The sequence below is a fragment of the Elephantulus edwardii genome, unplaced genomic scaffold, assembly GCF_000299155.1.
Source record: "Elephantulus edwardii isolate Elephantulus edwardi_28Jun2011 unplaced genomic scaffold, EleEdw1.0 scaffold00012, whole genome shotgun sequence".
NCBI lineage: Eukaryota > Metazoa > Chordata > Mammalia > Macroscelidea > Macroscelididae > Elephantulus > Elephantulus edwardii.
The window spans coordinates 24947575-24959865 of NW_006399762.1; the positions used below are offsets into that span (position 1 = coordinate 24947575).

The following is a 12291-nucleotide window of genomic DNA, read 5'->3' on the forward strand; positions in this document are numbered from 1 at the left end:
CAGCATTATTCTTTAAAATATTTGAATTGTGAATATCTTCTAACATTTGCCTTGACACTTAAAAGTTATAAAAATTCCTTGGGGTTTCACAGTTCTAAGATTTTAAAATGTGAGTAAAAATATCACTCATTGTTGTCTCTGAAAATGAAACTATACAGATTTCCACACATAAATCAGTCTTTAAGCAACTGTCTTTCCTGTTCACTTTCTATGAGAACTAAATCTAGTCCTTATTGTCATTAGAGGATTATCTAGTCATTTGTCATTAAAACATTTTTTTAAAAAATTTAACTGCAGTTAAAATGAGGAACTTAGTGCTTTATTTCTAAGCTTATAGCAGTCTTTGTGCTTTATTGTCTAATTGAAATTAACCAATAACTCTTTCCTAGTCTGAGTTTTCTCAAAGCATGGCAGTAGAACTTAAGAAGCACAAAGTTGCTTCCGTTTTCTTAGCTGTAATATTCCCCATTTCATAACAGTTTCATGAGGTATAATTGAGATGAACTGAAGGGTCTTGCCAAAGTGTATATTACACATATGAATACAAAGGTCTTATTGTGTTAAATATTGCCACCTCGACTGACTCAGACTTAGTTGACAGTAAAAATGTTTTCTTTCATTTGCTATGTTAATTTTATTTTCCATTTGGAATTCAAAGAATGTTGAAGAAGAGAAGTAACTGTTGTTTTGTAATAAGATGTTAGAATTTGGTATCCTTTTACTGTTTTCTGTTTCTTTTTCATTTTTGCTTGGGTAATAGTAATTAAAATTTTAAAAATCACCTGTTGTCATCAAGTCAGTTCCCACTCACAGTGGCCCTAGAGAACAGAACAAAGCTGCCCCATAGAGCTTCCGAAGCTGTAATCTTTACAGAAGCTGACAGAAGCAGGCTGCCAGAAGCAGGGTTTGATCCTCCCATTTTTGGGTTAGTAGTCGAGCACTCTAAAGTACTCAGGAGCAATGGTGTCTCTCTGGAGACTAAGGTGTGCCTGATACAGGCCATGGTCTTTGGAATCGCTTGTTATGCATCAGAGAGTTGGACAACGACTAGGGAGGACAGAAGGAGAGTTGATGCCTTTTAGCTGTAGTGCTGGAGAAGAGTGCTAAATGTACTATGGACTGCCAGGAAAACAAACAGATTCATCTTGGAGAGGATTAAAACAAGCTACTCCTTGGAGGCAAGGATTCTGGGGCTTCATCTGACATACTTTGGACATGTTGCCAGGAGGGACGGGTCCTTGGAGAGGGACATCATGCTTGGGAGGGTGGAGGGACAGCGCAGGAGGGGAAGACCCTCTATGAGATGGATTGATTCGGTGACTGGGGTAAAAGGGATGGGTGTGTCAGAGGCAGTGGGGTTGGCGCAGGCTAGAGCAGAGTTTAGGGCTATTGTGCATAGGGTCACTATGAGTCACAAACGACTTGATGGCGCATAACAACAACAACAGTTGAGCACTTAACCACTGAGGCCCCAGGACTCCTTTAAGATCCATTTTCACAATATGCTTGTTTACTCTTGTCTTCCATTCCCATTTTCCTCCTTGACTGATGATCTTCTTAAAAATTTCTCTTTTGGGGTTTGTTTCCTTGTTCATTATAGATGTATTGAGCAGATATTATGGGCCAGATATGAAATTAAAATGGATGTCAAATCTACTTTCATGCAGCAGACTATAATGGAGATGCAGAGAGTAGTGAGCACAAAACATGAAAGTGTAATTACCAGATGAATTATGTAGAACATGCACAGAACATGGAGTGCTCCAGACAGGTCAGGGGTTTGTGTTGTGGGGTTTGTGACTCCTTGGCCAGTGAAATTTTCCCTGAGAGTTGAAGAAAGAGAAGGTGCCAGGTATGGGAAGCAGGGAGAGGTGTTGGGAAATAGAGCCAAATGTCCTATATACAAAGGCCTGATGCTTTAGTTTTGTTCCTAAAAGAGATTTATAAAGAGTCTTTGGAGTCTCGGATAGGACATAGACCCCTGGACCAGCTCCTTTAGAACTTGTACAGTTGAGGCAGCTGTGGGCGTCTTAAAATGAGCCTTTCTGATTGTGGATGGTTCTATTTACATGACAGAATCATAAATTACTGAATCCACCCCACCACACACACACACACACACACACACACACACACACGCAACTTCTTTTATCCTGTAGTATATTCATGTGACACAAAAGGCAACAAAAAGTTTGGAAATCCAGGCCCTTTTCTGGCCTCACCTCAAATACAGCTAGCATCAAATTCCCACCTAGCCTCCACATTCTTTCCTCAACTAGCCTTACATGTTTACTGGAATTTGCTTTAGAAATGTGGTCACCCTTTATGGATGGGTAGAATACAGTGGCTTCTTCAAAACCAGATCCTGTGTCCAGATTTTATCTGAGATCTTGCTAGTGTCCCCATCACCACAAGTCATCCATCACCCTGCAACTTCACAGTGACTGAACTACAATGAAATAGTGTAAAGCTGGAAGCGGGGCTGTCTTGACTGTGACAGTCCTCCAGGAAGAAAGCTGAGCTGGTGCATGGCTTTTTCCAACTCGATGTCATTAACCCTTTGACTTCATCTATTGAACCTTGACGTTCTGGAGACCAAAAGGGTCAGGGAATTTTCAGTAAATGATAACCAGTGACATGAAAAAATTCCAGAAATAAAGAAACCCAAAAGTGGCAGATCCATGAATTATAAAGTTGTTGCATTAGAACACACTTCTAACATCCAGGGAAGAGGTTCCTATGTAGCTGTCTGTTTTTGAGAACGTAGACAGTATTTTGCATTCAAAGTAAACTCATGGCTTTAGGAACTATATTGTTGATCTTGGATATTATTGACCTCTTAGCAGTTGACATACTGATACCAAGGCTTAGGGAACATATTTCAGTCCATTAGTCAGGGAGCCCCTGTGAGGATCCATGTCAATAATGGCTTTCTGTGCTTTTGTGATGTTTTCTCTTCCCACCATATTTCTAACTTGTGAAATAACCTCTTGTGGGTTTCATTTTAGGGTGACCCTGGATCATCTGCTGCAGGAATTAAGGTAATTAAAGCCCTCTAAGCATTTGTAATCCAAGAGTCACCATTTTTGTTTTCATAAGCCTTAACTCTCTCCACTCTTCTACCAGTTAATAGTTTTAACTCTGTTGCTATTCTGCACAATCAGCTTCCACACACAACAGAAAATATCAATGGGAAATCTGAGAGAGGCCTTACTAACACAGCATGCTTTTTCTTCCATATGAGTGGCCTTCATAGAAATGTGGGTTATTTGTATGTGAACTTTAGGTCTGTTCCCAGTAGAAATGTTTTTTTTCTATGTCTTGTGAGATACAGAACAGAGTAAAGTGAATAAAATACATGTCAAGAAGGAATCTGTGCCATATCTGTGAAAATACTCAGAGACCTCAGGGGTTTTGGAAATTGCTTGTTAGACTATTCCTTTGATCTGTGGTTGTCTTTACACAGGGAGAACCTGGAGAATCTGGTCGTCCAGGGCAAAAGGTAATATCACCATTTCTGATGCTTTCTGTATAGTATCTCATTCATCATTTAAAATCTACCACCCACTGAGTAATAGGGACAAAAGAAATGCAAAATGGTTCTGTTTTCATGTTTTGGATGCAAACAGTTACTTTTTGCATTTTAGTATATCTTGTTTCCAGCTATAGAATATGTGAAAAGAAATTCTCTACATGTAGAAACCTGATTCATGAACTAAAACCCTGCTTTACCCAACTGCTTGGAACTAACAAAGGTGAATTAAGTCAGAATGCCAACAATTTAACGTGCATGTTTAAAGATAATTTGCATGTTTCTTCAAGAAGAAATGAATACTGACTAAACTTCCTCAGAAGAGAATAAAAGAGAACTCCTTATTAATTCTATTTCTTCTTCCTTCCATTTCAAGTGCTTACCTACTGATAATTGTTTATGTGAATCCTGTCTACTTATGCAATGAATGTTATGCTGCATGATCCTAATTTGTTGGTAAATTTTAATTAGACATGTTAGAACAACAATTTTTAACAGACCACTCTATGCATACATAAAAACTATTTTTAATATCATGCTTTACATTACAAGATGTTAGAGGACATGGGGTGAGTGAGTTAGGTGCACGCTCTGTTTGCTTCTGAGCCAGGAAACAACTGCCGGCCGTCTATCGTCTGAGCATCTGGATATCAATGCCCAATGTCATCAGATTGTAGATAACAGATGTATTGTAGCTAACAAGTAAATGAGATTTCCACAGTAGGCTAAATCCCTTCGGTTCATGACTCTACCTTTGTCTAGCTGGTGTTGTAGAAAGAAATATGAATTTTAAAAATGAAATTTTCCTCCTTGGCAGAAAGATGAAAAGAAATCCCCTTCTAGTAAGTTTGAAGCCTCATAACTTAATAAAATAATTTTCCCAAATTCTTAAAGTCATTGAGAGTACCATTATTTTTTTAAACACTTAAGAATTTAAATAATTTTAAGACAGTCTTTATTCCTTTAAAATAAAGAAATAAATAATAACTTTAAAATACCTATGAGAACAGATTTTGTCCAGCTCCATCTCATGTGAAACTGAGACTTTTCCCAAAAGCCTAGCAGATTTTTTTTCCATTTGCACTATGAAATTTTACTAATAGGCTTCTAAAATTGTCTGCTGGTGCTTTATGTGAGAGATTTTAAATTAATTATATAATTAGAAGTTCCTTATCTGCTTTGGTTTGAAAAAGCAAATATTCTCAGAGTCTCATCTGTTTATTTACTATGTTTTAAAAATCAAAGGCTAAATTAAAACTTCCCCTTAATCTGTCATTTGTTTTTAAGAAATGATAAATCAATATCTACGGAACTCTTCTGGAATCTTGTATAGGTGCTGGTGTATTCACCAGGCTTATTGGCTTGATAAAATGTTGCCTTGTCCTAACTATTGAGAGATACAATTTAGGTTCATTGAATCTGTGAGCTTACAGGTTCACACATGAAAACATATTTCTTTCTCATTTTTTTCAAAACTGGTTTTAAAATATATGGAGAGAAGAGGGTGGATTCATTAAAACCTTATAATCCAGTTGGCTAATACATATCCTATCATGGGCAGCATCTTTTAAATAAATTTTAAGCCACACTCTATTCTTTGATGAAATTGTAATTTCCCAAGGTATTTATCACTTCCTTTGTCTAATACCTAGATGTGATAATACTTATTGCAACATTAATTTGAAAGTACAGGATTTCCACTATTGCTCTTAGGTTCAATTACAAAGATGGATACAGAATCAGCCCATGACCTTGACCAGCCTTCCTTGGTATTTTCCTCATCACTGCAGTACTCTTCTCTGGGTTCAAGGGCTTCATGGACACTTAAATTCATGCTTCAAATATGTTCCCAGAGTATAGGATATCTTTACCCAAAAAAAACAACAAAGACCCATTGATAAGCTTCCTACTGTGTGATGAAAGTTTGTTATTCAGAGTAACACTCATAATTAAAGGAATCATTTCATTATTTCATGAAGGTATTCTTTTCTTTTATAGACTCGACAGTAGAGTATGTGATTAATATGTGAGCGTGTGTGTGTGTGTGTGTGTTTATAGAGTGAATGTGTAGAGATGTACAATAAGTAATTTTTTATCATTTAATACTTTTCATCTTAATTTCTGTTATATATTTATTTAAAACAAATTTCTATAGATTCATTTTAAGGGGGTAAAATTTCTTGATCTCTGTCCATGGGAGATTTTCACAATTGAAATATTTCTAGCACTAAAAGGCCACAGTAAGAGAAACATTGGGTAGAAGGAGAGTCGTAACTTCAGAGGCAGACAAAGGTCTCCTTCAATGGAAATTTCCTTCAAATGTCTGCCCAGACCTGATCTCCTGGCTGGGCATGTCCAAGAACTCAACTCAGGAAGCTCTGGAACCCAGGGATAGGAGAGAATGGGGAAATGAACTGAAAAACTCTTCATTGGAAGAAAAGCTTTTATGCCATAAAAATACAGAATTGATATAAGGGGTGAAAATGTCTTACCCAAAATTGTAAGTTTTGCTTAAGAAAAAGAAATATAAGAGAGTAATTATTTTATAATTTTCCATTATACAATTTTATACACACACACACACATTGATTAAACAAAATTTGAAAGGAAAATTTTGCAAAATTAAAAGATTATAAAATATGAAGTTCTAAGATATTTGTTCATTAAAATTACATCTATAACCTCACACATGCATAAACACATTCAGTGGAGTAAATCACTAAATGAGAAAGTCTATGTAAGTATTCAATCTATAGTGTAAAATGTTCCATATTATATACATCTTTCTCATTGTTCACAGTGGAAAATTTTATTTATACTGTTATACAAAGAATAATCTTTCTTTTACATTCCTGAGTTATGTTTGATAAAAGCCATCAAAAAGGCGTTGTCCTTTCTACGTCTAACTACACATCTTAATAAACAGTATCTAAAGGCATTTTGTAATTTCACCAGAACAAAGTATGTCTTTTCAAAATGTGGAAGTCATTTATAAGAAAATGGAAGATCTAATTGTTCTTTGTAGATTTTTCTTGGAATGAAAATTATTAAAGCATTTAAGTTAAAAGAAAGGCTTCAAGGGAGCTTTCGTGGCCAAGTGTGGCAAGAAGCTGCACTACAATCCGGAGGGCTCACAGTTCGATTTTACCAGGTGCTCAGCTAGAGGAGAGGCCCCCTCCTGTGCCAGTAAATTAGATTCAACAGTACACAACAAGAGGAGAAGAAGAAGAAGGAGGAGGAGGAGGAGGAGGAGGAGGAGGAGAAGGAGAAGAAGGAGAAAAGAAGTGCTTCTCTCTACCTCCTTTAGGTGGTTCTGGTGGCTTAGTGGTTAAGGATTGCACTGCCAACCTAAAGGCACTCAGATTGAATCCACCAGCTACCCCAGGGAGAAATATGGGCAGTCCCTCCCATGTGATTTACTGCCTTGGAAAACCCACTGGAGAGCCAGCTATAAGTTGACTCTGACTTGATGGTGCATATTGCTATTTCAGTGATTCTTTTGACATAGTTGAAAACACTTAACTGGCTGCTATGAAATGGTGCCCTTGTTAAGCCTTCACATATTCTTTCCACAAATTGTCCAATGCAGAGTGAAATTCATTTCCCCTTATAATTATTTTGTGCTTCTTTAATACAATTCTGAAAATCTTTCTAATCAATGTAACTTCTTTTTTCATGATACTTTATGCTTAAAATAATTTGGACAAGTCCGTGAAAATGAGAAGGTTTAGCTTGACTCCAGTGTGCTCACCCAAAATGTACTCCTTAATCTCAAACCCCTATTCAGGAACAGCTGCAGGGCACCATTAGCTATAAGCTGCTAAGAAGGGCTGGTGGTTTAGATTCAAACAATTGTCAGAAATATAGGCTGAGGTTAAGAGTACTCTTAACTATTCATTTATCTTCTCATCCTTCAGGAATGGAAAAGAAATCTCACTATACTTTGAAGTGAGCAAGATTTTAATGTATATTCTTTTAATGTGACCATCTGTTCATACAGCCAACTCTTGATTATCAGAGGTGAGGGGCTACTGAGAAAGGATGCATTGTTAAAAGGCAGCATGCTCTCACTTCAGCAAAACAAACTAGTCTTTTACCAAAAGAGTAAATATCCTTTTGGAAGTTCCTTCTCATTTTTATTTTAACAAAGAGGTAAATTCCTTTTGCTCACCTTCTTTCCATTAGAGGTGAAAAAATAATGAACTAAGCAGAAAGATTTAAAAAAAAAATCCAAATAAAGCAACACCAAACTAACACAAAGTTGTCAAGAGTTGACTGAACTGCATAATTTCATAAGACTTCTAGAAACTTAACAGTATATCCATTATATATCGATATATTCAGAAAGCATTCCAGCAGGAACTTTTGCCATGTTTTGTTCCGGATGTTGTGACTGAGTGAATGTTGTTCTATAATCCTATGTGATTTTCCTATGTAGGGTGAACCAGGGCTTCCTGGGCTTCCTGGACTTCCGGGGATAAAGGTAAATACTACAGCAATGGCCATGACTTCATAGAATCGTAATTATGACACTCACCCAAATAGAAAGAAAGTAGGAAAAAATGAAAATTAAAAATTTATATTTATTACTTACATATTCTTCAGTCATATCAATCAATTATTTTTTTTAAAAAAGTGAAAAGCTAAGATTAGGTACTGATAAAGCTTCCTACTGATATCTGGGTTATATTCTTATCTATGTAACCAATTATGCCACATAAACAGGGTTGATATTTTACTTAAAGTCGTAGGAGTCCTTAAAGTCTAGAGTTTCCCTCACCATCACATTTCATTTCACTCTTAAGATCCTATCAGATTTTTACCAGAATTAGAGTGTTAACATCCTGTAAGTCTGATGTTTAGGCAGCTGTTTTGGGATTCAACCATTATAATAATCCCTCTAAAATGTTTTGTGTTTCCACTTCCTGTCAGTAATTCTTACTGCAATAATTTTCATCATGTTACTAAAATCTTTTAACCAACATAAAGTGTCCCCATAAAATTATTCTAAGTATCTTTTAAAATATCAAATTATTTAAAGCTTGAAAATGTTTTCTTTTGAAGAATAGGTAACTTGAGTTGTGTTACTGTTAAAGGACATTGACTATCCCACAGGCTTCCAAAAGAATAAAAAAGTCTCTCTTGGAGGAAGTGCAACCAGAGTGTACTTAGGGTCAAGGATGGTGAAACCTCATCTCACATAGTTTAGGCGTGTTGTCAGGAGGTATTCTTAGTCTTTGGGAAAAAAGACACCATGCTTGGAAACTTAGAGGGTCTGTGAAAGAAAGACCTTCAGTGAGATCAATTGCCACAGTGGCTATAATAATGCATTTAATCACAGCAGAGACTGTGAAGATGCTGCGAGATAGGGAAAGCTTTCTGTCTGTTGTTCACAGGATGGCTATGAGTGATGGTAGAATCAAAGATGTGTAACAGTGAACAAGATAACAACTGGCAAAAAAAAAAAAAGATAACAACTGGCAAGTCTTAAACATTTATTACCTTAGCCTTGAATTGTTTTGTTGTTATTTGCTTAACTTTACAACTATTTGATAGAATGAAATAATGTAGTTCCTAACCTCAAAGAATTTTTAACCAATCTCAGTTGGAACCATTTTAATAGTCCCAAATTTCAGTGTTAAGGTTGTAAATACTGTTTTCTGAAGATTATGCTCAAAGTCTTTTAATTGCATCTGATGCAGGCCATGGTCTTTGCAATCATTTGTTATGCATCAGAGGGTTGGACAATGTCTAGGGAGGATAGAAGGAGAATTGATGCCTTTGAGCTTGTGCTGCTGGAGAAGAGTATACCATGGACTACCAAGAAAACAAACAGATTCAGGTTTGGGAGGATTAAACCGGGCTGCTCCTTGGAGGCAAGAATTCTGGGGCTTCATCTAATATACTTTGGACATGTTGTAAGGAGGTACAGGTCCTTGGAGAGGGACATCATGCTTGGGAGGCTGGAAGGACAGTGCAGGAGGGGAAGGCCCTTTATGACGTGGATTGATTCAGTGACTGGGGTAATTGGGATGGGTGTGTCAGAGGTAGTGTGATTTGGTACAGAATGGAGCAGGGTTTAGGGCTGTTTTACATAGGGTCCCTATGAGTCACAAGCAACAAGGTGGCACATAACAACAACAACATGCTCAAAGTAATATAATTTTGGGATAAATATGTTATCATGTTTCATCATATATGTCATTGTTGTTAATTGCTATTGAGTTGAGCATGACTCATAGCGACTCTATAAACAAAAGACCTAATGCCTTTCTATAACTATCATTGTTTCTCCAAGTTCATAGAGTTTCCAGAGGCATATGGTTTAGGAAGTGGAAGCCACTCCTGCTTCCAAACCTGTTTTACAACTGGGAGCTCCACCAAACACTGTCCAAATTGGGAAACTGTTTTGGCATTTGACACACCAATGACACACAGTTCAGCATCACAGCAAAACCAGTACAACTTCAATACAACAAATTGACAGAAGAGTGATGTACAAAGTAGAAGAATGTTCCTCCAAAATATAACAACACTAGTCCCACTTAGCAGTGCTTAAGTATCGTCAAGTTGAATACGAGACTCATAATGACTCTATGAACAAAAGACCTTAACTCTGATCTATAATTGACAACATTTCTCTATGTTCAGAGAGTTTCATTATATATGCATAATCAAATATATTTTTATATATTTTTTACGACAAGCAATCCCCAGTTCCCTAATGTTTGACTTGTGAACAACTCACCTACTTCCCCTTAAAAAAAATGCTACTTTTGGTGGCCTAGTGGTAAGAAGCTGAACTGCAATCCCAGAGGTGCGCGGTTTGAATCCACCAGATTCTCTCCGGAGAAGGAGGGACAATCTCCTCCTGTACCAGTCAGATCTGATTTGACAGTACATGCATAAAAATAATAAAATAAAATAGAATTTCTATTTTAAAAAAAAAGCTATTTAAATTTGTCCTCCTTTGAAATGATTGAATCAGCCTCACTCCAACAAATTCATTACAATCACCTTCACCTGCTGTATGTGCAGCTTTTAAAGTACTTTAAAGTTGGTTATTGTTATTGTTGTTGTGTGCCTTCAAGTTGACTATGAATCACAGTGACCCTGTGGGCAATAGCTCTGAACCCTGCCCTATCCTGAGCCAATTTCTCTGTCTCTGACACACCTGCCCCCATTACCACAATCATTGTGTCAATCCATCTCATCCAGGGTCTTCCTCTTCTGTACTGACCTTTCACTTTTCCAAGCATGATGTTCTTCGCCAAGGACTGGTCCCTCCTGACAACATGTCCAAAGTATGTGAGACAGAGTTTCAAAATTCTTGCCTCCAAGGCGCAGCCTGATTTCACCCTCTCCTGGACAGACCTATTTGTCCTTCTCTCAGTCCTTGGTATGCTCTGTACTCTTCCCCAACCCACAACTCACAGGCATTGATTCTTTTTCATCATTCTTATTTACTGTCCAGCTCTCTGAAACATACAATTGAGAAGACCATGGCCTGGATTGGGCACACTTTAGTCTCTAAACTGAGATCATTGCTCTCAATTACTCTGGAGAGGCCCTTGACAGCAGACTTTCCTAATACAATTCATCTTTTCATTTCCTGACTGCTAGTGCCAAGAACGTTAATTGTGGATCCAAGCAAGATGAAATTATTATCAATCTCAATCTATTCTCCATCTGTCATTACGCTGGAAGTTGGCCCAGTGGTGAAAATCCTTGTTTTATTGGTGTTGAGCTGCATTTCATATTGAAGACTGTAGTCCTTGACCTTCTGCAGTAAATGCTTCAGGTCTTCCTCAGGACAAGCAAGATTGTGTCAACTGAATAATGTATGTTGTTGATGAACCTTCCTTCAATCCTGATGCCACATTCATCCTTATTAAGTCCAGCCACCTAAATTATTTATTCCACATATAGATTGAGAAGGTATGGGAAAAGGGCACGTCCCTGACACACTCCTTTCTTGATTTTGAACTATGCAGTGTTTTCTTGCTCCATTCTGATGACTTCTTCCTAGTTTAAATATAGATTTTGTATGAGCACAATCAAGGGTTCTGGGATTTCCATTCTGTGGTCCTCACAGTCAACTGCCTTTGCATAGTCAAAAACCACAAATAGACATTCTTCTGGTACTCTATGCTTTCAACCAAGATCCATCTGACATTGGCAATGATGTCCCTTGTGACAAAGACTCTTCTAAAACTACCTTGTATTTCTGGTAGTTCTCTGTTGATGTATTGTTCTGGTCAATTTTTTTTCTTTTGAGTATGTTACTATGTTGTCCCTAACTCACGACAACTCCATGCACAAACAGAATGCTCTCTGGGCCTGTACCATCATGATTAGTTGCAGATCAGACCACTGTGATCTGTAATATATTATCAGGCCTTCCTACTCTGAATTTGGAAGTTCCACTGAAGTTGGAGTTCAGTGTCTTAGCAACTCCAAAGCACCACTGACAATTTGAAATGACTATATATTGGAAGCAGGAGTGGCATCCACTTCTTAAACAAAATGCATCTGGAAACTCTATGAACTTTGATAAATATTGATAGTTATAAAAGGGCTTCAGGTCTTTTGTTCATAGGGTCACTATGAGTCATGCTAGTCTTGAAGGCAATCAACAAGAAAAACAACAATCTTCAGCAGGAATTTGATTTGCATGTGATATTGTTTGATAACTTCCACACTCTGTTGGGTCACCTTGTTTTTGGAATGGGAATAAATAAGGAGCTCTTCCAGTCAGT

At 37.2% G+C, this 12291-nt stretch overlaps 1 protein-coding gene across 1 annotated transcript in view; it reads left to right on the top strand.

Annotated features, from left to right (window-relative positions):
* The window catches only part of COL25A1 (collagen, type XXV, alpha 1), a 701437-nt gene that overhangs the window by 587313 nt on the left and 101833 nt on the right, over positions 1-12291 (top strand). The window contains exons 16-18 of the mRNA XM_006881095.1: positions 3009-3041; positions 3467-3502; positions 7971-8015. Of these exons, the coding sequence (XP_006881157.1) occupies positions 3009-3041; positions 3467-3502; positions 7971-8015 (114 nt within the window). The remainder of the gene's footprint in view (positions 1-3008; positions 3042-3466; positions 3503-7970; positions 8016-12291) is intronic.